The 27,823-nt window shown below is 36.8% G+C and overlaps 1 protein-coding gene across 3 annotated transcripts; it reads left to right on the top strand.

Annotated features, from left to right (window-relative positions):
• The first annotated feature begins 362 nt into the window (after positions 1-362).
• Positions 363-23,776, top strand: nub1 (negative regulator of ubiquitin-like proteins 1). 3 transcript variants are annotated; one of them, XM_088918753.1, is made up of 15 exons: positions 363-499; positions 1,829-1,948; positions 3,570-3,719; positions 4,657-4,718; positions 5,914-5,978; positions 8,279-8,443; positions 12,961-13,049; positions 13,130-13,236; positions 16,488-16,674; positions 17,758-17,865; positions 18,923-19,075; positions 19,816-19,962; positions 20,111-20,203; positions 21,478-21,655; positions 22,996-23,776. In XM_088918753.1, exons 2-15 carry the CDS (start codon positions 1,835-1,837, stop codon positions 23,133-23,135), a joined length of 1,758 nt encoding a protein of 585 aa, XP_088774879.1. In that variant the 5' UTR covers positions 363-499; positions 1,829-1,834; the 3' UTR covers positions 23,136-23,776. The 3 variants fall into 3 exon arrangements, with proteins under 3 accessions (XP_088774879.1, XP_088774881.1, XP_088774880.1); XM_088918755.1 differs by lacking the exon at positions 363-499 and adding an exon at positions 618-742; XM_088918754.1 differs by lacking the exon at positions 363-499 and adding an exon at positions 812-924.
• The last annotated feature ends 4,047 nt before the right edge of the window (positions 23,777-27,823 follow it).

Here is a 27,823-nt window from a genome sequence, read left to right as displayed (position 1 = left end):
CTGTACTGCATATATAATGTATATTTATATTTCCATCCATCCTTTTTCTAACTACTTTATCCAATACAAGGTCACAGCGGAGCTAGAGCCTGTCTAGTCAAGCAATGGGTGCAAGGCAGAATACATGCATATTATATATAAAAAACAAAAATATGTGTGCATTGTTTTGCTGTTTTTTTCGTAGGGCAGCATCATTGCCGATTTATAACCACTATTTCAATATTTTGTATATCACTACTTATCAGTAAGAAATAATAATCAACAGTTTGTGTGTATAACTTAAGTACTACAATTATCTCAACTCATTTGTCCCGACAAGTCTGGTACTTTTACTTTTTCGGTTGGGATTGAACCTTTTGCTTTTCCGTAGTCCGGAAGACTACGCATATAATAACAAGAGTAGTGTATAAGGAGGAGTGATATAGGAGCGTGAATTCGCTTAAATCGAAACTGGTACTAAGCAGACGGAGTAAGATCTTGAAGAGCATCGGTACTGAAGGTAGACAACATAAACGTAGTATTCAAATTAATTTACTCTTTGATCTGTATACAAGTGCGTATATAGCATAAAGCATTAGCTTTCTACGTTATATCGTCCGGTTATATGCAATGTGTAATTTAAATAATAATCCATTGTGATCACAGCAATGTATTTTTAGTTTGTGACGAAGACAACTACAGTAGTTAAAAAGTGCTCCCGTAAAAGAACAAAAACAGAAATAGTACGGGTCACCAACAAAGGGTAATTATGCTTAAATAAAAGTAGATTCGTTTAAAGTAAATAAAATGAAACTTGTGTATGTTTTGGATCAGAAGAATCATCTGTCCCCTCCTGGTGAGATGAGTCACTCTGACGCGGAAAACCCCGGTGGACCTACGTTGGTTTCCAGATCTCAATACAGCTAATATGCTCTTTGACGCCTGGTCAGGAGGAATATTATGCCCTAAATAGTTTTAGAAGTTAACTGTAATAATTGTAAAAAATAATAACGCGTAAAGTGGATTGATGTGTGGTAAACAATAACGAACGGACGTGATATTTCGTCGATCATTTTCCAGGAGCTCACTTGAGTATCGAATAACAGGTGTTACTCTTTAGCGGCCTTGATTTGTTTATGTTTGAGACGGGGTGTACAGTAGGAATGTGAAACAGTAACTTCTCAATTACTAAGTTGTAATTCTCAATTCAAACATACTGTAAATAGGTTTGAAACATACACTATATAATGTTAATATTAAAAGTACTCCTGCTTTCTTTTACGGTGTTTTAATAATGTTTATTTCATAGCTACTGTATACACCTATAGAACATTCCTTCAGAAAAGTCCGTGTAATTGCTCAAGTAAAATTGTCTTTATAACATTAGTTAGAGGACATCTGGCGCATCCTGCGTTGCTGAGATCACAAGGTTTCATTTTCATATTTAAACTGTAAAATTAGGTTATTAATGGGAAAACCCCATATTCATATCTGTATTATTATACCACTTTCAAAAAGAAATGCCATTTACAAGACAGTTCATTAACAACAACAATAATTCCTTACACTTATATAGCACTTTTCTGGACACTCCACTCAAAGCTCTTTACAGGTAATGTAACTCTCCTCCACCACCACCAATGTGCAGCCTCACCTGGATGATGTGACGGCAGCCATAGTGCACCAGTACGCTCACCACACACCAGCTATCGGTGTGGAAGAGAACAGAGAAATGAAGCCAATTCATATATATGGGGATTAATAGGAAGCCATGAACGGTAAAGGCCAATAGGACATTTGCCTAGGATGCCAGGGTAACACGATCAGAAAAATGTTTTTTTTGTTTTAGCATAAAATGGCTGAGGAATTAATTGAAATAAAACTGAAACAACTTTTAAGAGAAGAAAAAGTCGAACTGTGGAAAGAACCCTATACATCTGACAATAATCAAGCTGCACCAGCAGTCAAGGTATGTTTTACATTTTTAGCTACATAGGTTACTCAGTTACATCAACAGTCAATACCGTAGTCTGATGTCATTTTAAGATTTTTTTTGTGAAATATCACAGTACTAAATTACAGTAGATGCAGAACATTTGGGTCATGAAAACAAAGTAATGTGCAATGGAATTTCCTTTGTGAAACAAAAGCCACATTAGTTTGATTGTAACTAACATGGTAATTACTGTCTGTAAGCCTTCTAATTTTTGTGTAGCATTTTGTGGAGCTTCAGCTATTGTGCAAATTTTGTATGGGTTACTAAAATAATTTAAGAATGAATCCCTGCATCATGACAATGGGATTTTTTTTTTAAATTTAAAATGAGTAAAAGCATCAAGCTTTCATGCATGTATAAATGAGGAATCGTCTGCACTAAATAAGTTAGACTTTGTCTCGTGATTTGACTTTGTCCTAATAACACCACTATTTCCCTATTCAAGTACAGTACAAGACAAAAATACATTTAAAGTCTATTTCGGCATTTACTGTATATCACCTTGCTTCATTTACCAAACAGATGGTAACATCAAAATAGTTTCAAAACACTGGACACAATGCATTACATGGGGTATTCTGTATGGGAATAAAATGGAAATAGAGAAGTAATGTTTTGTGATAGACACAAGGTTTAAAAGATTTTACAAGATCAGTCGTTACTGGATGTTTAATCATACCAGACATCTCAATGTTAATTATATTAAAAATTTAATAGAAATGTAAACAGAAATGTGGTTATAAACATCTGCTGTTACAGTACACATTTCATACAAGGCCTGTACATCTGTTTGGGGTGTTGTTTCACCCTCTTGACTAAAATGGATTTGGTTTCAGGTCTTTTACTAGCTTTGATATAACCCTGCATGTCATGCCAAAATCCTGGGCCATTACCAATCACTGCTTTGCTTGTGATTATTATTAATATCTGAGCAAAGAGAACTCCCTATGTTGCACAAATCATTTTCATGTATTTCCATTGTTGCTCTCTGTGTCCGTTTTCTGCCACTCCAGCACATCCAATAACAAAAAATAGAATGAGCATAGACAAGCGAATGTAGTCACAGGCAAGTACACTGCTCGTCTTCTTCATTTGAAGGGTTTAGTTACTCAATTATTACATGAATAAATTGTTCAGTTGTAATTATATGTATCATAGTGAGGATGGCATGGTGGCAAAGTGGTTGGCATTGCTGTTTTGCAGCACTGGGGTCCTGGGTTCAATTCCGGACCTGGGGTGCTATCTGTGTGGAGTTTGTATGCTCTCCTTGTGGTTGCATAGGTTTCCTCCAATTGCTCTGGTTTCTGTACACAATCCAAAGACAGACTGTACTGGTAGATTAATAGGCATCTGGGAAATCTGGCCGTGTTGTGAGTGTGTGTGTCTGTACAGTATTTGTGTGCTCCCTGCAATGGACTGGCATCCTGTCCAGGGTCAACCCTGTCTTGTGCCTGTTCCTTACCAACATAGGCTCCAGGAGTGAGAAGATAGATATGTTTTTGATAAAGGCACAACATCTGTGTTAATTAGCAGTTTTCCTTTTGTTTTGTAAGCATGCATTAAATTATGGTTGTCTTGTTTCTTTTTTGTCTAGGCACTTGCAGAGAGGTATGCATCCCAGCTCCACCTTGATTTTACTAAGACGGAACATATGCTAGAGACCATAAGGACAGAGGCAGTGAAGCGAGGGTTGGGAAATAATGAATTCAGAGACAGAGGTGTTGCAACGCTGGAGTTGAGAGTGGTAAATATAGCCATTTCTGCAAGAATGTCATAGCTGTGTTTCTGGAAAACACCACATTATAGAAAATCACCTTGTAGAAAACATTGGTTCTATTGGAATTAAGGGATTGGGGAGTAGAGAGTTCACAATAACAAAGGTATTTTAGCAATAGTAATTGGTCATATTATTAGTTGGAACGTCTTACTTCTGCATAATATGTTTCTGTGATCAAACAGAAAACAGTGAAAAATCAGATCAAATAAGGCATAATATGCATCAGTACATCGCTAAGTAATGGGAAATTCTGCAATGGTGAGACAACATGTTTCGTAAGAAACTTTAACAATTCACACAAATTATATCACATGTTCTTTTTTATCTCTCATACCACTTTATAACCTCAAGCTTTTGTTCCAGCATATTAGCTTTCCTTTTCTTTTTACTTGCACTACATGTGCTAACAGCAAGCTTCATTCAAACAGCAGTATTTCTAAAGAATGGAATTATTGTCGCTGAGTACAGACACACAACTTGCATATTCAATCGTTTTTACTCTATGCATGTCACTAAGTTAGTTTTAACCGGGCCGCATTATAGCCAACACGAACTTGCATTATGGAAAAAACATTCACTACTTAAAAACCATTAAAGCCAATTTGCGTTATGGAAACTCACACAGAAGAAATGACAGTTTATTATAACTCATACTGGATTTTACTAGGGTATGGACCTTGGGGTGTGTTGACGTGTTAATAAGAAGAGAAAAAGTATGCTGCTATCACTTACATTGTCCTTCACTGTGAAAAATATGTAAAAAGAACAAGTAGATTTGTGTCTGGGAGAACTTCTGAAAAGGGGGTATTGATATCGCAAAATGTTAACTTGTAAAACAATCAGTTTTAAATGCACAGCGGAACATTAAAGCAGAAGTCATTATCTTTTGTGCTAATGCTTTCAGGGACGGGAAAAGAAATATTTACCCACCAGGCTGAATATTACCACTGAAGAGCTCGTGAAAATGTAAGTGAAGATGACAGACAATGAATATGATCTTTTTGTTTAATGCTTTTGAGTACGGTGGAAGTATTGGAAGCATTCACTGTTTGTGACCATGCTAATGCCGGCATCACACTACACGAGTTTTCTTAGGATTTTCATTTGTAGCCTTCATTTACATAATTGTAAAAAAATCACAGTGAGTTGTAGAGAGTCGCAGCGTGCGCCTGTTACCGTCAGTTGTGTTGTGTGACACCCCCAGCGACTCAGTCATAGCACTCTTAACAGCCCCTACGACTCTCTGCGACTCGCTCCAACAAAATCAAACTGGTTTGATTTTCATATTGTGAGTCACAAGTTGTAGGGGTGGGCCCTTGTGTCTGCGACAGTCATCAGCCAATGAGCGCTCAACCAGAAGTACAATGCATACAGTGCCCACAAACAGTGAAGGCAGTCAAACCATATTGTCCATGACCAAACAAATGTGGTCTAAGTTTTTCGGCGTATGCTCTGCTTTTTTTTTTTCTCTACACAAAGGACAGCACAGACTACAGCAACGGCGGCAACAACCTGCTTATTCTCCATGTTGTTAGTTTCCTTTCGTGTGGTGCTCCTCTTCTTATTCCTGTGTGCTCCACGATGATTGGCTGCCAAAATGAGGCGACTTCGCGGTAAAAGTCGTGAGGGAATTGTGTAATTAGTCACCACCTGTGATTCCTGGTCATATAATTTGACACCCTCTAGAACACAAAACGCAGCGAGATTCAGCAGTTACAGTCGGTAAATATGACTAAAAGTCATGACGAGTCATGTAGTGTGACGCTGGTATAAGATGGTATTCAACTGTGCATTGTAGTAAAGTAATGCAATAAAAAGTGCACCTGATTTATAACTCTTTCCCACTTTGAGATGCACCTTGACTGGACAGTACTGTAGTCTTTTATAAAGCTGTTTTATTTTGTGTGTAAAGCAACTGCTCCTCTGCATTAACAAAACTTGACAGTACTACATTTTTAAACAAAAATTGGATACAATATCCAAAGCTGAGTGAGCAAATATAAAGTTTAAGTTTCAAATCAATTTGGTCTTGAAAAATAGGGGTTTCTCATAAAGAACATTTCTGTGGTAGATGCTCTATTGTAACTCATCAGAAGCGTTCAATTACGCATGTTTTCCTCTGTGATGTTTTAGTGATACTCTTTTTGTGCTCTCAATGAAGAATTGCAGGAAACTCTGATAACCAGCAAATGAAGCTAATATTAAATGGAAAGCAACTTCAGCCTGGTAAGTGACATTTTCAAGATGTTTACAAAATTAATTTTTAATTCCCTACATTTTGGGGAATCTGATGATGTCTCTTCCAGTTTTTAAGATATGCTGCCCTAGCACAATATTAGAGAATGTTATGCTGTATGAAACCCTTGTACATGCTGTGGGAAAGAGGGCAAAGTGATTTCAGGTAAGACAGTTGATGGTTTGATGCACAACAGCGGACCTGGCTAATGTTGTTTCAGATGTCCTCGAGGGCTGATGTTGTGGATAAATAGAAATTAAACCAGAACTGTCAGAATAAGCATCTTGTGAGATATGTACTGAATGGTCCCACATCTTCAAACACATTTCAGTTTTCAAGCTTTATTGTCCTCTGGGGGGAAATTTGTTTTATGGCACAGTCCAATGCAGGAAAAAAAGGAAGACAAACATTACCAACAGAGAAGATGGTACAGTAGTGTCACAGGTGATAAGAGAGTTACTTTACATTGTTTAAGAGAGATATTGTAGCCAGGTTGATAGATTTCCTGAGTCTGTTACTTTTACACCTGGGGACATAGAGGTGTCTTCCAGATGGGCGTAGTGTAAATTCACAGTGGAGGAGGTGAGACACACACTCCATAATGAGCTTAGCCTTCTGTTTTATTTGTAGAGGATATTTAAGTTAATTTGATTTGCCCAATTATTTTGCTGCTTATTTTTACTAATTTCCCCAGCCAATTACAGTTAACGGTACTGATGTTGTCAGAGTCCAATAGTCTTGCATCCATTTAATTGAGTAACTTTAAACGAAAGCTCTTTCAGAGTTTCTGTGCAAGCAGTAGTGGTTGTATTCTACTAAAGCAAGGGGAAAATCAACAAATAAGATCCTTACAAATGTCTTCACTTGGTCTAGTAGATAAGATTTGCCAGTGTTATTTTACAGCTTGTTAAATCTGTATTGTATTGTGTTGTCTTTTCTCTGCATGCAAAGGTAAGGTTCTGTGTGTTCTGTGAAAACAGCTGGCTGCTAGCTGTTGAGATCACTTGGCCTGACAATTTACTGTACTTGACTAGATTTGCAAACATCTAGGCCGTGTCCCAATATGCACTCTTGCAGTCTTGTGCCCTTCATTCCCACTAAGGTGTGCAGGTGCTTAGGGTGTCCCATTTTTAATTAGAAACCATGCTGAAAAGAAGAAAGAAAACGCGACGTTTCGGCCATGGAGCCGTCTTCTGGTGTAAGGTGTCGCCACGGCTGAAACGTTGTGTTTTCTTTCTTCTCTTTTCAGCATGAAATAAACATATTACTTGTGCCCTTGCAGCCTACAAATGCTGAAGCAGCCACCCACCTGAGCATTTTTAATTTGTGTTACACAAGGGTGCTCAGAAGCACCCCCGGGGCACCCTTTATGCACCCTTCTCTTAGCAGACTTCGCTGAAGGGAATTACTCCCAGTTCCTAGCGGAGTGGTGATGTTTCATGTTCTAGCCTTTCAAAGCAGAGTGAGGTTGCCGTGGAGAATAAAATATCCGTGCGTTAGTAAAATTTTCATAGTTTTAGAACCCATAATATTTTATGTAGAAACAAAATTCCACTAGGCTGCTTTGTACTGTATTCTAGGTATAAAGTGTTGACATAAAGCTTTTATTTCATCACCCCATTTTGACTGATGAAAATTGGTGCATTCTGTACCTTGTACAGTCATTTTCTGTAGTGGGACAGACGAGATGAAATGTACTTAAAATTACAAAGTTTTGAATAATCGGAGATCAATATCATCAAGTTTGCCTTTGTTTACTTTGCTCATTTTGAGTCGAGCAGGGACAAAAGAGATGACATTCTATTTCATCAAACTGCGAGCAGAGAATAAAAAAAGTATTTAAAATAATTATCTGCAGACGTGCACTTAGCCACTGGAAAAGAAGCATCAAGAACAGAGAGCATATTGACGTGAGCTGTGTAACCAGAGAGTGATGTCATGTGATGGTGTTCCATTACTCTTTTTGTAACAGTATACCCTTGAATGCTTGCACACATTAAGTCACACTTGCTCTGTGTCACAGAAGTTCAGACTTGGCGGAAGGGTTTAGGGCTTAGGGTGCAATTTGGGACACGGCCCTAGTGTAATTGATGTGCTACTGTAATTACCACTGGAGGCAGACTGAGTATTTTTTTTTAGTAGGGCAATATGTTAATAATATTACCCATTTTTTGTTCAAGGGCATGTTTTCATTTATTTTAAGTAATAATTCTGATTGGAAGGGCAGAGAGAAATGCTGTCATTGAGCTAATTGTGTCTGTGTGCGTACTAACAGGTGCTTTATTTGCAGGTAAAACCCTCGAAGAACAAAATGTGAAACACAATTCAAAGATTATGATTTTAAATGTCAGTAAGGAGCAAAAGCAGAAGATTTTTGAGGCAGATGAGAAATATCGCTTTAAAAATGAAGGTCTAAAGAGAACTGAGCAAGCTTTTCAGATTTTATCTGATAGAGGTAAGAATTAATATAACCTTTCCGACATCCAGTTCTTCTGATAGAACTGTAAACCAAAAATGATTTCGGCACCATGTATGACATATATTGCACAATTTCAACACATAGTAATTGAAGCATTTTCTAAGGGATGTATTGGAAAGTTAAATGTTTTCGAATACATTATCACTGTCTGAATCTTAAAGTGTTTAATTTAATTTTGTAACATTCATTTTGTTTTAGGTGCATCAAGAATTTGCACAGTATAAAACTACCACGTTTTGCCTAAATGTAGTTTTACTTTTAATGGTTCAAGATCATTTTAACAGGCAGATGGAACTTTTTAACCTCTGTATTGATGTCTCAAATGTCTTAGCAGCTATAAGGCAGTGTAACGTCTTTTGAAAATGCTACCTTTAACATGATCTTTTGTCAGATTGTATGCACCTCATGATATTACCTACCGATCCCCTACAAAATGTCAAAATTGTGTTTAGGTATGTATCGAAACAACATGCTCATTTGATGTGCTGAAAATCCCAAGGCCCATATCCCCCCAGTCAATAGCAAGTGAACACACCCCTTTTTTTAAATGGTATAACGTACTTTCTCTACACATAAGTTAATAGCCACTCTCATCTTTTTGATCTGTGTTAATTTTATTGGTAATGCTTATCTAGTGTCATTTTGTATCCACATGAGTAAACCTGAATTATTTGTTCCAAGCATGGTATTGAAATTAGTTAATGCTACTTTGCAAGGATGGATAGATTGCAGGGCCAGGTAATTTAAAATGTTTAACCTGTGGTATGATTACAGGCATTGTCAAGTTTGCATGTGATGTATTCAAAAAGGCAGCTGACCTGACTTACTGTAGAACAGATGATTTATATTCAGAAGGCAAGCTAAAATAATTGAAAAGCCTGAAAAAGAAATGGAGTGATTGAGTGAATTTTCCCCAAAATATTAGGATAAATCAGTTTGAAAGGAAGTGTGAAGCTTCATGTTTTTAATGCTGATAGTGACAAAAATAACAGGTTAGTAAACTGTTTATACAGTATGTAATGAAAAGTTAAACAGCAGTGAGGAAAGAAAACTACCCTGATGGACAACCCTACATGATAGAAAACTATGGAAGAACACTTAGTGCCTATGGACATCATCACAGAAGGATTTACATTTTTTTTAATCTTTTTTTTTCTGATTTCACACACGTTCTTGTGCTTACCAGAGAGTTCCATTCCATGTGCTCAAAACCCTTTTCAGGATCTAAATTAAGAACTGAAGATGGCATTTTGGTATCACTGGCAGTGTGAATCATGTGAATGATTCGGGGCTCAAGTCTGTGTGCAAGAACTTGTTGCTAAGTGTCTAAATTTAACAGGGACGGGACAATAGCTCATACATGGAATACATGGTTCCTTTTCTTTATGTCTTGTTTTTAGTAATAAAGAAATAATAGCAATTAAAAAATCAATTTAAAAAATCAGAATAGATTAATTATAGACACAGCATCACCTCTAAAGGTCTTAATAGAAGGAATATTCACAGAGCTTTAATTTTTGCAAAGTCTAAGACAAGAACATGGCTCAGTCTGGTGTCATGAAAATAATTCAGCCTCGACTTAATGTGTAATAAACTTCTCAGCTTCTTGCTGAGAAGAAGATTGAGTTTCTTCGTAGTGATAACCAATTCAAGCACAATGGTTTCAGAGAAAGATTTTTACGGTGTGCTGAGGGACTGCCAATTTAGAATCCAATTCTACAATTTCATGCTAACAGGATTTTTTAAAATTAGAAGCAAATGTAGTGCTTTGGATGAAGACTGTATCCCATGATTGCATCCCATAAAATGCGAGGATCACTCGCTTAACCATGGATTCATGTTTGAATTGAAATGTGAGTCAAAATGATAAATTCTTTCCTAGTGCAAAGCTGAAGGACGATCCTGTGTTGTTTTTTTTAGGAATATCTCCAAGTGTTACTTTAGAGTAAATTGCTTTGTGCTCTGAAATAAGTCTTGGTGAAATGTCTTCATAGTAAATTTCAGGGAAAATGGATTTTAATGGAAAAATTAAATCAGTCCTTAAGAATGATTGATTTCTCTGAATAAAACTTAGTTTTGAAAGATGAGATAAGCACTCATCTAACCCTAACCAACTCTAGATCAGATTTAAATATGCCCAGAAAATGAGACCATGATATGGGCTTGGTCTGTTAAACTCAAATTCAGATATGTAGCATCTTTTGTAAATACTGGGAAGAATTATCTCTCTTCAGATCATTAGTCAAGCTGAGCAGTCAAGTGTTGTAGCAGCATTGTCTGTCCTCCAGGTCATTCATTTTGTCTTGGAATTTGTGGACTAAAACTGTGCTGAACCTCTTTGTGTTACGGTACAAGCCAGATGAATTTTAGGACCCTATGCAGTGACTGACGAATATCGATTAAGTTGAAGGAAAATCCAAGCATACGAATCGTAGATCGAAAGCCGTGGTCAATGACAGGTTCGTAGGTCAGGAAGCCGAAGGTTCAGGAGTCAGGTAAATTGCTAGAAAGTCTCGGAAGTGAGAAGAGGAGCTCCGCTAGGTAATGACCAATACTGAGCATTGAGGTAAAGGTGGTGAGGGCTTAAGTCATCCGGGATGTGGAGGGTGCGGTGAAGAGGAAAAAAAGGTCTGATTGGTTGGTTAGTTAATAAAACGGCGTTTGTTGGAATTGGAAAGGGCTGAAGTCTGATTAGGAATAATGCGGGATCTGTTGCCTGTGGTTGGGTTCTGATTGTCGGCAGTCATGACACTTTGGTAGTCTGATGCAAATCTACTTTCAGAATGTTTTCCATTCCTAATGCCCCAGTATAGTGACGGGAACACTATACTGTAAACGGGCGCCGTCCTTCGGATGAGACGTAAAACCAAGGTCCTGACTCTCTGTGGTCATTAAAAATCCCAGGCTGTTTCTTGAAAAGCGTAGGGGTGTAACCCCGGCGTCCTGGCCAAATTTCCCATTGGCCCTTACCAATCATGGCCTCCTAATAATTCCCATCTATGAATTGGCTTCATTACTCTCCTCTCCTCCCCATTGATAGCTGATGTGTGGTTAGTGTTCTGGCGCACTATGGCTGCCGTCGCATCATCCAGGTGGGGCTGCACATTGGTGGTGGTGGAGGGGAGTCCCTATTACCTGTAAAAGCGCTTTGAGTGGAGTGTCCAGAAAAGCGCTATATAAGTGTAATCAATTAATTATTATTATTATTATTATTATTATTTTATTATTATTATTCCCTTGACCTAGGCAGTCAGGTCCTCTCTTAAAGGATACTGAGTGACTGTATTGTTCTCATGCTTCACTTCATTGATTGAACAGAGATATGTTCAAATCTTCATAGCCAGTGTAGCTGGAAGGGAAGCCATTTTCTGCTCCATCTTTTGTACTCAAGGGCTAATAAGCATCAAGTGGCTTTGCAGGATGAAGCCAAATCAAATGTATAGATTTGAGTTGTCACATGATCTCATTCATAAATTTCCTATGAAACATCAGTGTATGTTGATTCTTATATTATTTTTCATTAAAAATGTCAAGGTGTATCCATGACTGTTACCAGTAATGTGTGCCTTGCTAACAAAATACTATAAATGAGGTAGTTTCATAAGCAGTGTTGCCACAATTGCTGTCATATTCATTGTGTTATAATAATCCTGATCATTGTATTATAATACAACATTAATATAGGTCACATCAGATTGTAATGGTATTTGCAAATCATTCATGTACTTGGGAAAAATAAACATCTGCCACTAATATTAGGGTTTAATAAGTGCAGTTACATTTATTCTATTTAGTTCTGTAAATAAAAGCACAGCATTCCCTATATTCTTCTCTTGACTTTCAGCATGTTCAAATAGAAAATAATATTTTTACTAAAAAAACTAAAAATAGTTTTCTACATGGTTTTCTTACATTTACATTGCTTTACTTTCAGCTCAATTCTAAGGCTTCATTATTAATTTCTGCTGTTAAAACAGAAAATCATCTTCTCTGTGGGGAAAAGCTAGAAACTGCACGCAGATAAAGCATGTATCATTAATTGTCCTAAATAATTGGAGCTAATGGATCAAATGTAGTCAAAGCTGAATTGTACAATAGATGGGGTACCACAGATATTAATTTTGTGATACTAAATGAATTTTCCTGTTGCTTCAATAGCTGCTTTGTACTTTACATGTACTTTGACGGGGCTACCAAATAAACTATTTTAATATATAAAATTTTAAGAAAAGATGGAACAGAATTGCTTTGTTAAGCTGTTCTGTGAGAAAGTGCATTAAAGTTAATCTTCATGAAATTCTGTCAGCTAACAGTTGTCTTTACAGGGCCCAGATAATCACAGGAGATTATTACTGTTGTCAGCAATGAGTGATTTTATTGTGCGTTTTGAACTTCTTGAGTTGGACACAAAATGTTACTGTCACTGTTTTCCAGTTTATAGTACATCTGCATTGAAGTAGCCATTATTTCAAAATATTGTTCATTTTTTCCAGATGGCAGTGCAGACCCAAGAACAACTCCATTTTTAGAAATTGCTGATCAGAAGGGAAATCCTATTCAGATTCCACACGAAAAGAGGAAGGTAATTACACCAGAATAGTAGGAATCCCAATGTTTTTCATGTAATATTATAGGCTTATTTCTTAAAATGATCTTTTATAGGCACTAATCTTGGCCATGGGACTTCATGAGAAAGGAAGAGCTTTGATGAAGAAGAAGAACTACGAGCCAGCTTTGAGCCATTTACTGCAAGCCGATGAAGAATTTATGTAAGCAAAAAACCTTAAAAGCTTATGTTGTGAGCGAAATCTGACACAGTCAGGTTGAGTTTGAGTTACTATGGGCCTTTCCCCCAAACATTTTATACCCAAACCTGATGGAAATTTAGTTTAACAGGGATTGATTGGGGTAAGGTGACGAAAAGATAATTCCTAATGCAAGAAATTGTAACGGGTTAATAAAGTGGTGATATTATTATTATTATTATTATTATTAATTATCACCTATGTATTACGCTTGGCCCAGCCTTTTACAGTGCCTTGCGAAAGTATTCGGCCCCCTTGAACTTTTCAACCTTTTGCCACATTTCAGGCTTCAAACATAAAGATATAAATTTTTTATTTTATGTGAAGAATCACCAACAAGTGGGACACAATTGTGAAGTGGAACGAAATCTATTGGATTTTTGAAACTTTTTTAACTAATAAAAAAATGAAAAGTGGGGCGTGCAAAATTATTCGGCCCCCTTGCGTTAATACTTTGTAGAGCCACCTTTTGCTGCGATTACAGCTGCAAGTCGCTTGGGGTATGTCTCTATCAGTTTTGCACATCGAGAGACTGAAATTCTTGCCCATTCTTCCTTGCAAAACAGCTCGAGCTCAGTGAGGTTGGATGGAGAGCGTTTGTGAACAGCAGTTTTCAGCTCTTTCCACAGATTCTCGATTGGATTCAGGTCTGGACTTTGACTTGGCCATTCAAACACCTGGATACGTTTATTTGTGAACCATTCCTTTGTAGATTTTGCTGTATGTTTGGGATCATTGTCTTGTTGGAAGATAAATCTCCGTCCCAGTTTCAGGTCTTTTGCAGACTCCAACAGGTTTTCATCCAGAATGGTCCTGTATTTGGCTGCATCCATCTTCCCCTCAATTTTAACCATCTTCCCTGTCCCTGCTGAAGAAAAGCAGGCCCAAACCATGATGCTGCCACCACCATGTTTGACAGTGGGGATGGTGTGTTGAGGGTGATGAGCTGTGTTGCTTTTACGCCAAACATATCGTTTTGCATTGTGGCCAAAAAGTTCGATTTTGGTTTCATCTGACCAGAGCACCTTCTTCCACATGTTTGGGGTGTCTCCCAGGTGGCTTGTGGCAAACTTTAGACGAGACTTTTTATGGATATCTTTGAGAAATGGCTTTCTTCTTGCCACTCTTCCATAAAGGCCAGATTTGTGCAGTGTAAGACTGATTGTTGTCCTATGGACAGACTCTCCCACCTCAGCTGTAGTTCTCTGCAGTTCATCCAGAGTGATCATGGGCCTCTTGGCTGCATCTCTGATCAGTCTTCTCCTTGTCTGAGCTGAAAGTTTAGAGGGACGGCCAGGTCTTGGTAGATTTGCAGTGGTCTGATACTCCTTCCATTTCAAGATGATCGCTTGCACAGTGCTCCTTGGGATGTTTGAAGCTTGGGAAATCTTTTTGTATCCAAATCCGGCTTTAAACTTCTCCACAACAGTATTACGGACCTGCCTGGTGTGTTCCTTGGTCTTCATGATGCTCTCTGCGCTTTCAACAGAACCTTGAGACTATCACAGAGCAGGTGCATTTATACAGAGACTTGATTACACACAGGTGGATTCTATTTATCACCATCAGTCATTTAGGACAACATTGGATCATTCAGAGATCCTCGCTGAACTTCTGGAGTGAGTTTGCTGCACTGAAAGTAAAGGGGCCGAATAATTTTGCACGCCCCACTTTTCATTTTTTTATTAGTTAAAAAAGTTTCAAAAATCCAATAGATTTCGTTCCACTTCACAATTGTGTCCCACTTGTTGGTGATTCTTCACATAAAATAAAAAAATTATATCTTTATGTTTGAAGCCTGAAATGTGGCAAAAGGTTGAAAAGTTCAAGGGGGCCGAATACTTTCGCAAGGCACTGTAGCTGTACAAATGCTGTTCAAATATTTAAGCAATAATAAAAAGCAATGTTTTTTAATGTGAAACATGCTTTTTTAGTTTTAAAATTAAGTTGACCTTTTGTTCTCCCACATTTTCAAGAAGACATAGCTGATATCAACATAAACATTATCTAAAGTGTTTTGTATCCTCAGTTTGTACATTGTCTACATAAAATTACACCTGCTAAGTTTTTCCTATCTCAAATTCTATTTAAATCTTTTTTGAATTTTTCTTTGCTGCTTCTGTAGTGTTTGCTAAACATCCTATTTTGGTACCTTTTGCAAACAACAATAGTTTTAAGTATGCAAGAAATATAATTAATTGAAGTAAATTAGAAAGAGTAGTGGTCCTAGTACAGGTTCCTGTGGTACTCCACGAATTACATTACTCTAGGTGGAACATTTACTCATTATCTTGTACTGTTTTTTATCAATTAAGCAATTCCAGTTGCCTGTACCATTACATTGTAAGCCTGCTGTATTATATATAGCTACTAATTTGGGGCGGAGCGGTGGCTCTGTGGCTAAGGATCTGTGCCTGTGGCTAGAAGGTTGCCAGTTCAAATCCCGCAGCTGGCAGAGGAATCCTACTCCGTTGGGCTCCTGAGCAAGGCCCTTAACCCCAACTGCTCCAGGGGTGCCGTACAATGGCAGACCCTGTGCTCTGACCCCAGGCTCTCTCCCTATCTGTGTGTCTCATGGAGAGCAAGCTGGGGTATGCAAAAAGATAATTCCTAATGCAATTAATTGTAAAGGGTTAATAAAGTGGTGATATTATTATTATTATTATTATTATTATTATTATTATTATTATTATTAATTATCACCTATGTATTATGCTAGGCCCAGCCCTTTCGCCATGCAAATGCTGTTAAAATATTTAATCAATAATTGATTGCAGCTTAACATTTATAAAGTATAATCTTAGAAATGTCACTGGGTAGCTAGGTTAGGTCCTTTTTTCAGGTCATAAAAGCCCATGAGGGAATTGAGGTCAAGGGCCACCATTTTTCTTGACCATCCGACAAATGAAGGTGGAGGTGATGTGGTCAGCATCATGCTCCGGCAGGCCTATTACACCCGGAAGGATTAACCCCCCGGTACACATTTGGAAAACAGGATGACAGGACCTGGGAGCCGTCTGGAAGGAATTAGAGCAAGCTCCATCGCTTGCCCCTACCTGGGGTTGAACCCAGGACCTTCCGGTCAGGAGCTAGACGCCCTTGCCATCTGAGCTACCACGGCTCCAAAGTCACTGGGTAGAGGAATGAATTTGTTACTGTCCTTCCTGAATTGTTGAGTTAATTCCTTGACATTTTCCCACTTGTTTACCCTTCAGAAATTGTGGCTCCCAGTTGCTCAACACGGTTGACAACTATGCTGTTCTGCAGCTGGACATTGTCTGGTGTTACAATGGTCTGAAGTGTATCAGTTGCTTGAATGATGCAAAAGAGAGACTGCAACAGGCTGAAGCCTGTTTCCTCAGATGCTATGGGGAACAGCAGGAGAGGCTTTTGGAGATAAAGGTTTGCCTTTATTTTCTGTTACCATGGCATGTATTGCTAAAACTCAGAAGACATTATCTTTTACAAAACCCCTCAATATGTCTGTGTAACCCAGGAGACTCCAGCGCTTGTTCTGGAGAGGCCCAGTTCATCCCACGTTATGTCTTACTAAATAATCTTTCTAAAAAAGACGGGGAACACCTTGTGTTATGTGCTAGTAGAGACAAGAGTGTAGCATAATGGTTGGAGCTCAGGACTCTTAACTGAAAAGTTGTAGGAATAAATCTCATCTCATAAAACTGTGGCATAGATTGCTTCAGTAAAATGTCCAGCAGTATAAGTTTTTCTTTGTCTGCTTAATTTGTTCAGTTAAGGAAACTGCTCAAATTGTTTACATTTTTTTATAATTGATAATTTATTGATTACTTCTATAACCTGCTTGATAGGAACAGTCCAGGACTTGAGCTAAAGAACCCTGATTTTGCATATAAAGCCATTAAAAATCATATGCAGTTTTTTCTCTGGTTTTATTTTCATTATATTTGAGGAAAATATTTCACTGAAATGAAAGACTTGCTCCATCTTTATTTTGACTATGGGTAAAAGGATATTAAATTATTTAGAAATGAGTATTGCATAATAATTGAGCAAGAGCTTAGATAATTAATTTATGGTGAACTTTAAAACCTATAATAAATAAATAGCAAAAAAAAATGATAAATAGCAAAATGTTTTGTCCTTAATTTTTGTAAGTGCAAGCAATAGTAAAAACGTAAATGAATGTGAAATAATTGTGCTCTGGGCTGTTTTGACAGCTGATTAAATCCTTACCTTCTCAAGAGAACAGTGCATATACCCAACACTATGCACCACACATTATTATTCCTTTAGCAAATCAATTAAAAATATGACCTTTATAAACTTTAAATTTTCATAGCAAACAAAGATACCTGTGTTAGCAGACCAGAATTTGGATTTCAAAATGATAAACGTGCCCTTAGAGCTTACCATTACAACATTTTATCGCAGATGTCTTTATGAAAGCATGTACTTCACTCACACTGTACTTTATTACTCTGATGGTTTACAATTCCTTATTTACAGGGCAGTACAGGAAAAGAACAAGTTCTTTTCCTGAGACTGTATCTACTTCAGGCATATGTGTCATTTTATGGAGGCAAAGAACATGCTGCTGTTGAGAAACTGAAGAAGGTAAGCCTCCGATTTAACCTGGCATATTGTTTAAAATAAACTTTTGGTTAATTTCTGTAACCACGGATATCATTTTGCAGTGAAGATGGAACATTCTGTTCTCGAGTTCTCATATCCTCTGTTCTGCAGAACACATTTACTTCACTCTTTTCTATTTACTAAATGTTTTAGTCAAACATGTCAGAAATTCTACACTATTCTAAATGATATCTCAGTACAGTGGTATATCTCAAACTCGTGGTAGCCAATGAACAGGGATTAAGGGAGCTCACTTGAGGAATATGTTTGTCAAATAACTTACTTTCATACATTTACTAGGCTTTCACTATGCTGTGTGTATTCACTTGTTTAATTTAAGTTAAATGTTTACTCTCTTTGAGATGTGCTCAGTAGATTTTTTTTCAACGAAACTTTGTTAAAGCCCAGGTTCCATTCAGCTAAGCAAAAAAAAAAACAATTAACTGAATAAAAAAAAATTCAAAAGTGACTTCTACAGTGTGGTACATTCTTTGTGTGCAGTATATTCAAAATGAAAGCCGCAAAAGTAAAAAGTTATAAAGCCTCTAAATGAACCACAAAAACAGATCAAACAGGCCAAATAAGCAAGGATCAAATAAATGAAAATGAGCATTCTGTAATGCCCTCTGTCTATCCAACATCATTTCTTTTTAAATTTTAAAGTAATAGAGCCAGAAGTAATATCCATTAACTACCTGCTTCACAAGCAGGACATAGCACATATATCTCATTTGAGGAGACATTTTTAAGAGGATATGGTTGTTTTGCTGTGTCCTACGGAAAAAATATTAAACACCAACACCAGAACCCATATTTGATCTGTCACCTACTAGGTTTGAGCTAAAAATCTGATTTCCTCTGTTTTTGATTTAAATGAATAACAGTACATGGAATAATACCTAAGGGGAAATAAGAAAATAGAGACCAAAAAAAACGTCATGTACCAAGGAGGTTAACAGCATTTCTACTTTTTAGTGTGGAATTAACTTCCACTTGTTCCTCATTTGTAAATGTATTTATTCGGCTTTGTTTCCTGTAGGTGGAAGATTTGTACATGCAGCTGTATGTAGATCCCACTAAGATGACAGAATTGATGATGCTTGGGTACACAGAACAGGAGGCCCGTCTTTGCTTGAGGGCCTGTAACGGAAATGTCAATAATGCTGCGAACCTCATCATGCAAAGAAGAGAGGTATGATTTAATCCTGGCTTTCATCTAACTGGCATTCCTGTTTTAGGCTATTACCTCTCGATTGCTATATTGGTGAAAATGTTGTACAGTATATTCCTTTTCATTTGTTTGGGAAAATCTTTTAGCAATAATTGGCACAGAGGAAAACTTAATCTAATGTTTGCCTCACCAACATATTTTGTTGATCTTCTTGTGTATTTACTGAAAACTATGTGTGCTATGCTTATTGTATTCTTTATCTGAAATCTGTTCAATTACAGATGCACACTATTTGAAACACCATGTAATACTGACATATAGTTTCTTAGCATTACTAATCATTTAGTTTCTGATTATGGTAAGTTGAATGTTGATATGCATATTGTTGTAATTATAACATGTTTGATTTTTCTATAAACAAATCTGTTTTCTCATTTCTGAGTTAATGAAACAATTTAGTGAAGCATTGTTTAGCACGGCTAACATTACTGAGTTATTTACGGGGCATGTTGCCCTCTAAGTCTTCTATGTTCTGGCTGAAATTAAAATGAAAAAAACCTTTAAGTACATATAGAGTCTTTATTTTTTAAATGAAAATGTACTTTTTCAATATGGAGATAATTGCTCATGTTTGCATTGCTTATGTTGCGATTTCAAAGGACTGTTGAATGAAGAAAGTGTGAGAAGACATACATTGTTATGGCATGTAACATAAAATATACATTCCATATATTATTACGTAAAGTACCCTTTATATGTAGGAAAAAGAAGAGTTAAAGAGGAAAGAGAGAGAGAAAAGGAGAAAAAGGTTGGAGGACATCGACACTCTGATGCAATTGGGATACCCAAGAAAAGTCGCAGCTGAGGCCCTTAGAAATGCTGGAGGGGATGTGGATCTGGCATTTCAGGTAATCAGAAGTCATGGTAGTTATTGTATGGCAGCAACACATGTTTATGTAAAAAAAATTCACTTTCAAAATCGTCACTCACTTAAATAGCTCACTGTACAAGGATGTTGTCAAAGTATTCCATTCACAAATGTTTAATCTTTTCCAGTCCCTTCTTGACACACCTCATCTTCTTGAGCCGATCAACACAAATATACTATCCAGTGAGTCTGATCCTGGTCATCAACAGAAGATTGATCAGGTAAGTAGTGTGTTCAGAATTATGTAAGCTTTAGTGGCTTCAGTATTGATGTCTCTATAACAGCTGTGAATTTGTTTGTCCAACGGCTTTTTGAAAGGTAACATAATGTAAAATTAAGTTAAAAGAATGATAATGAGGACAATCACACCGAACAGCCTTTCTTTCACTACCTTGTAACTTGATGATATGATGGTATGCCTGTTTCAGTAAGTGAAATGTAACTCTTACCTTTGTGATAAGGGGATAGAAAGTCATGAAGTATTAATTGACAGTAGTCATTCATTTTGTAGGAAAGGCTTTATAGAGTCAAAAAGAGTGGAAGAATAAAAAGTGCCAGAATGGTTAAGAATGAGCCTTGGAAACCTTGGTTTTGGAAGATTGGATTAGGAATATTAAGAAAAATTTTTACATAGATTTTTACTAAAATTAATCATGGAATGAGTAAACCTCAAAAGTGTTGAAGGCCAAAAATAAAACAATTTTTCAAATAAGATCCCACAGATGCATCACCCTGGTCTAAAATGGAAGCTGAAATTCATATTAAGATCTGTTGTTTCATCAAACAACAGTGATTAATCTGTTTTTATCTGTATTCTTAATTCATTTCCACTCATGATTTTCACTCCTGTTCCTAAGTGACTCAACGAGCTTTATTGGCCTTTAGTTTAGCTTTACCTGCACCTCAAACAGTGAATGGCTTGATGAAGAGGTGGGAAATCGAGGTCTACCTTTATCCCCTTGTTGTTGCTGTGCGTTGAGAAGTAAAATAAAAATTCCAAATTTTGGTCAGTATTAAAGATTTTAGAATACAAAACTCAACTCACTGTGGAAGTAGTTTTTCATTAAAATTGTATTCATAGGACTCTCATGGATGAAGATAAGCTGTACTAACTCTGGGAAGTTTTTTCCCAACTTAAAAAGTCATAAAAAGGCCTGATTGGTATGATTTTGGCAGGCACGAACTGACACACATATATATATATAACCACACACACCGGGACCAATTTTCCTAGAAACCAATTAATCTACCAGAACAGTATGTCTTTGGACCCTGGGAGGGAACCAGAGCACCTGGTGGAAACGCATGTAAACATGGGGAGAGAACATTCAAACTCCACGCAGAAAGCAAGCACTCCAGGTCCAGAACTGAACCCAGGGACCTAGTGCTACGAGGCAGCAATGCCACCCACAATACTGCACTTACAGTACAGTACTGCACAAAAAGTTTGTTTTTTTGTTTAAACTTCTAACATTTTATCTTATATATTTCACAGCTGACATTTCTAGGCTTTGACTATCAAGCAGCAGAGGCAGCGTTGAGACATACAGGTGGCGCTGTTGATGTAGCCTCTCAGTTGCTGGCTCGCAATCAAGGGAACCTTCCCCCAGAGATTCCGTCTCCATCTTCTCCTTCTCCCCCGTCAGAAGAGCCCAGAACCGTCGAGGAAGCAGGTATGCTTGCTCTGAAGTCAGGACTGTTGCTGTAGTGCTTCTTTTCCTCTGTGGGGCGCTGTTTTCTTGTCTTCAGTTCTTTTTATTTTCATATATTCAAGGTAGGTTCTAGAAAATGTCCTTGCTGATTATTTTAGAACTTGAAAGCTTTTAGAACTTTAAAAGATCTTGAATAAACTTGCTTCAAGATGCGAACATCTGTAGGTATTGCTAGCATTTTATTTATTTTTTTAATGTTTTTTAAACAAAAACTGGTATATTTTAAAGAGGCTAATTAATATCATCAAAACTCCTTCATATCTACTAAACAGTGGATTCAAATAGTTTAGATTTGTTCTGTTTAGATTTTCAGAAAGAAAATGGTCACATTCCTTATAAAAGATGAATTCTCAACTTGCAGGTAATAGGCATTGAAAATGGTCACATTCCTTATAAAAGATGAATTCTCAAATTGCAGGTAATAGGCATTCTAGCAAATGTGTGGATTTGTATTATGAACTGGTTAATAAATGGAGCACAGATAAGGGGTGAATAATTGAGGTGATGTCCTGCAGGAATGTGTATTAGCTCCATTCTTATTAGATCTTAAACTAAGGTGTAAGATTTGCAAACACTACAGAAGCTAAAAAATTAAAAAAAGGTTTAGGTTTAATGCAAGACTGAATAAACATCTGGCAGATGTTTAATGTAGGTACATGCAGTATGTTACATGCAAGTGGTAAAAATACTATATGGGTATGCTGAGAAGGAAGAAGCTGTTATCATAATAGATCATTTTCATTAGACAATATGGGAAGCAATAAAAAAACAGATATTGTTAGGATATGTTGCTGGCACAGACACCAATCAAGGGATTAAGTTGTTGTATCTTTGTAAACATCAGGGTATTACATTTGGTTTTGGTGAAAATGTTAAAAAAAGATATTGCTACTTGGGAAAAAATAACTAAATCTTTTTAGACTCTGAAAAAGACTTGTGAAGACTTCACTTCACATGTACAGTAAAACTCCGCTGTCAGGGACGATATTAAAAACAGAACAGGAGGCATTTTTAATATTTTGGTTTGTGACACTCTGGAATAAGTGTGTTATTCATGTTGTTGAAACCAATACCCTGGCTTCTTTCAAGAGTAAAAAAATAACCAAACGTGCTAGATGGGCTCTGGCCTTATTGTACGTGTAACGTTTTTTTTGTAATACTGCTAAACCTCATAACAAAGGGATGTTGTTTGGTTTAGGCCTGAGTGTTTCCTACCCTGCGTCTTTTTTTTGCTCATAACTTGTTTGAGGAAGAAAAAAAATCAATGGAAAACGGAAAGAAAACCGGTCTTTTCTTTTCAGACCAGATGGAAGTTGACCTGGTGAATGAGGCCCTCGAGGATATTCCCAAACATGAGGAGGATTACCTGGATCTCACACTGGATGAAGAATGCGAAGTCATTGCATTGCTGAAACAACACCTGTCCTCCTGTCCGCCTTAAATGCTTCCTTTGTGGAGAATTCTTCTGATTACACAAAGGTTTAAGAAGCAGACATTGTCTGAACTAAAGGTTATGCACTTTCTTTATTGCCACCAAATTGATTTTATTCCTATAAATTTGATGGTATCATTTTTTTCTGTTTAACACTGGGTGAAAATCCTTTAAGCAACTGTAGAATATTGAGTGACAGTATCTAATTACTTTTCAATATGCAGGAAGAAATGGCCATAGCTTATTCTTTTTCTGAGCAATAAAGATATATATTTATAACAAGACTTATTTTTAACAATTTCAGACCACACTGTAGCCGGATAGAAATCTGTTCTGTATACTTGTACAGACCACTGGAAGGCAATTTACAAAATCCACAAATGCATTTAGAGTTTTAGTTTTGTTAATATTTTTGGATAAAAAAACAGACTCTCTTGACAATGTTTCAGGTAACGCTTCTTTAAAATACTTGTTTTAATATGACATAAAGTAATGAGGTAGACATTGATCATTTTTTCAAACCCTAGACTGTATGTGATTTCCTTATTCTGATGTGTGCTAAAACAGTAGCTCATCCTTGATGCCTGTTGGGGAAATTACATATGGTGAAGTGTTCATTTAAAAAAATAAATAAATGCTGAAATTGTAAATTTTCGTTTTTATGTCTTTTTGTTTACATGTTTAAAATCACAAAGTCTTTCACACTTATAGCTGACATTTCATTGTATGCTGTAATATAATTTTTTTTTTATACTGTACTAACTGTGGTTCAGGCTATGTATTGTACATCAGAGTTACTGATAATTTGCATCGTTGTATTTAAGGGCTCTCTTTAAGCTTCTACACTAAACGAGTCATAAAAATATACAGAAAGTAATACATTTTATTCTCTGATTATACATCAGCTTGTAATGTGGGGAAAAAAGACATTGGAATTTATAATGTTTGAAATTTGCAACATTGAAATGCAACTGATGTTCTGGATGTTTTTATAACCCTGTGAAATTCACTAGCCTTGACATATAAAATAAAGGGAAAAACAGTTACTTCCACAAGCATTAAGACTGTCCTGGAAAATTCACATAATACCCACTCGCCTTTCAAAATGAATATTAGGTTTTAATTTTTTTGTCCGTTAAAACATCTTAGAAGAGGACAAGAAAAGTCTTCAATGATTGTGCTATGCAGTCTGCAGGGCCAATTATGTTTTGTTAGACACAGGGGTATGTGGATTTGTAGCAAGAAACAAAGCACCGATGCCAGTGCTGACCCTTTCAACTTGATCTTTGTTCTATTTGGAGACAAATGCCTGAAAAGAAAGAGAAAATTGTGTTGATCTCTTAAAGTTAGGTTATTTGTTTTTAATGATAATATCAAGTATATTTTCTCATCATAAAGCATATTTACAGATATATTAACTTTTAGTCTGAAATACAGTACATGGAAATTAGCTTGAAAGTCCTTAGGTGTAGAAAAGGGGGTATTCTGACATTGAAAATGAAAACACTTTTTTTCTGTGCTTTGGTGTCCTCATATTACCTTTCACCCACTTCTACAAATTACCAGCAGAGGTTTGAGAGGAATTCCATTAATGCAGCTGTTTTGGTTAAGGGCCTCCTAGAAATAAATGTTCCACATTATTTCAGTGCCCCTGAGACCACTGTGATTCATTCATAGTCAGCATATTACTTTTCCAAACTGCAACAATGCCTCCATTTAATTGCCTGTCTCAACAGTACATCTCCCTTTTCATAAAGGCTGTGTTAAAATGCCACCCATTCACTACAGCAACTTAAAAATATATGTAATAAAATGTAGAGATTAAGAACATTAATTCTCAAAATTTGAAATGGTGTTGTCTGTTTACAGAGTGGTTTTAGTTTTCTCTATTTTCATTTTTTTGTGCTTTTTTGTTCCTTCTGGACTCCCTGTCACCTGCTTAAACTATTATTTTTTTATTAGAAATTATTTCCAAATTTTAAAAGGCCGACCACTCCAAGACATTTATAAAACGCACAGTAGGTGATTTTCGGCCTGTATTTTCATGTCCCTGCTGTGACATAAAATCCCTAGCCATTCTTAATCACACACACCCCCACTGTGTAACAGTCTACAATCTCATTAGGAATTTTCACTATACAACACTGTTGAACTTTTTTCTTTCTGAATGCACTTGAGCAGAAGTCTCTTGAAATGGTATAATACACTTTGATTCCATTACAAAGCATTATTCCCTCTGGAAATAAAAGAGTCAACTCCTGCCTGGTATGATGTCCCCTCAAACATTTTGTAATACCTCTGGAAGTCTATACAGTATAAGCCTGGTTTATGGCTTAAATTAAAGCAACTTTTAAGATGATCAGCATGGCCACTTTACCAACTTGTGTTCATACTCCATTGCAGTAGCAATACCTATGCTTTGGCTATGTCCTAAAAAAAGGAAAATGTTATTGGGTTTGTTTGACATTTAGATGGCAACATTCATTGTTCTTGGGATGAATCATTTGTTGAAAATTAAATTTTAATTCAGTTTTTGAGTTGTTTTAAAAGCAATAGTTTCCACTTGTACAAATTCCACTCGATGTCCTTTCAGAATAAAACAAACATCAACTAGTTTAGTCATGTGGAGCTGCCAGTGATGTATCAAGTCTTGGTTATATATTTGAGCGATGTAGTTAAACCACGTAATGGAAGATTTTTCTTAGCTTATTGCATAGAATACATCTGTTTCATCTAGTAGCTTTTTTCCACAAGGTCAACCTTTGAGAAACATTTTTTGTTTGCAGTGATTTTTGGTGTTCTTTTAAGTGCATAGGGGGCTGCCAGCATTAAAGAGCAGACATTTGTTAAAATAATGATAAAGGTCGGTCCAGATATAACAATCAGATTATTGCAAAATGAGAATGTGCTCTGTAATCCTTCCTCAATGCTACTTCTGGAAGAGGTACTATACTTTTTCTGACACTGGCTAATTCCTACCATCAGCACAGCCCATGCATTACTGCAGGGCGTGTATCTTAAAGATGTTTATGTGAGAGTGAGGGGAATTCTACAGGACCCTAAAAAGTCAATGCAATACTAGCTGAGTATCTGACCAGGGTTTAGAGACAACAAGAAGAAACAGACCTTGACAAAGTACAGGCTTAGACCACAGCCTGGCCACATAGAAATTGGATGACACAGGCAGACCTGGCTGTCCAGAGAGGACAAGCTGTGCTCCCACTGCCAGCAGGGAGAAGCCGAGATAGAGCTGCACTTTCTGCTGCACTGTGAGAAATACTGTAGAATTGGACGAACATTCTTCCCTAAAATAACAAAGTTAATCCTAGAATTCCCACACCTGCAACAAATTAGAACAACTTCCAATCCTGCTGGGGGAGGGGGGGGACTCGGAAGAGCTGGCAGCCCAGAATAGGATCTCCTCTCACAGCCTGAGTAACAGACAGCATGTCTCACAATGTACAGTATGTAAATGTCCATGATATTCAATCAATATATTTTCTAACTGCTGCATCCAATTCAGGATCACAGGGCAGGACAGGAGCCTATCCCAGCAAGCAACAGGCACAAGTCAGGACACCAGCCCATCACAGGGCAGAGGAAACACAAACAGAGGGAGAACCCAGGGCCCTGGCACTGCTAACCACTGTGGCCACCATGCCCCCTGTCAATATTTTTAAAAAAGTATCTTAATATGTTTTTGTTAAATGTCAATAATATGGTTTTAATGTAAATGTTGTACTATTTGTATTTGCTTTGGCAACACTAACTCACTTGTCACACCAATAAACCCCATTAAATTTGAATTTGAAAGCTACTCCAGCTCCCCCATAAGTATAATGTTCTCTGTCCTACTCCATTCCCCTTTCTCCTTCTGTTCAGCTGAGCTAGGGCTGTGGTAATGAGACAGCAGAAACGGGAAAACGTACTGCAATCAGTTTCATCTTCCACATGTTATTTATAACATGGAATATGTATAAAAAAATGAAAACCATATTTAAATGATAAACAGCACTGGAAGTAACTGCTCTATGTACTGTAGCCATGAAAAACAACTCACTGGACAGGACTATCAGACTGTTTTGGTCAACACTTACAAACTTTACAGTAATTTCATATTTTCAATGTATTTCAAAATTACATTTTGGATGAATACTTAAATGTTAACATTGTATTTGGCAGTTGGGAAATGACCATTCCAAACTGTTTACTTTTCTGTTTATTGAAATGAATTGTTTCTTTGCCCCTGGATGTTTTGGTAAAACTTTTCAACCAGCCCGAACAGTGACTCATTTTTCAGAGAAACTCACACAAATGTTTCTTAGATAAACAATCTATATCCCATTATGGGTGTTGGCAGGAAAAAAAAACATTTTCTATCTAGGCCTACCTCTAGCATTTATTGTTCTGCTGAATTAAAGAAGGAACAAAACATTATCTAGGAAGGAACAACTGTTTAGGAAAGTTGAGATTAAGATCTCAGCATTTTCAGTGGAATTGTCTACTTTTTTCAGTTTTTTTCAGCTTTTCATTAAATACATCTGCACAAAGCCATTTGCACGGAAATGATTAAGATCAGCTTTTTGACTGGCAATGACCTGCTGCAACTTAATTTAAAATTGCTCTTAGCAAAAACCAATAATGACCGCGTATTATGCTTATGCTTTCATCAATATCAGCTTCTTACAATAGTGACT

Source organism: Atractosteus spatula, chromosome 6, assembly GCF_055471065.1.
Source record: "Atractosteus spatula isolate fAtrSpa1 chromosome 6, fAtrSpa1.hap1, whole genome shotgun sequence".
Lineage (NCBI taxonomy): Eukaryota > Metazoa > Chordata > Actinopteri > Semionotiformes > Lepisosteidae > Atractosteus > Atractosteus spatula.
This window is presented reverse-complemented; position numbering and strand designations above follow the sequence as displayed.

Bases quoted from the DNA above. Each gene is read 5' to 3' on its own strand.
- nub1 (XM_088918753.1), top strand. From the start codon at position 1,835: ATGGCTGAGGAATTAATTGAAATAAAACTGAAACAACTTTTAAGAGAA. The intron at 3,720-4,656 runs GTAAATATAGCC...TAATGCTTTCAG, and splicing joins CAACGCTGGAGTTGAGAGTG to GGACGGGAAAAGAAATATTT. The intron at 5,979-8,278 runs GTAAGTGACATT...CTTTATTTGCAG, and splicing joins TGGAAAGCAACTTCAGCCTG to GTAAAACCCTCGAAGAACAA.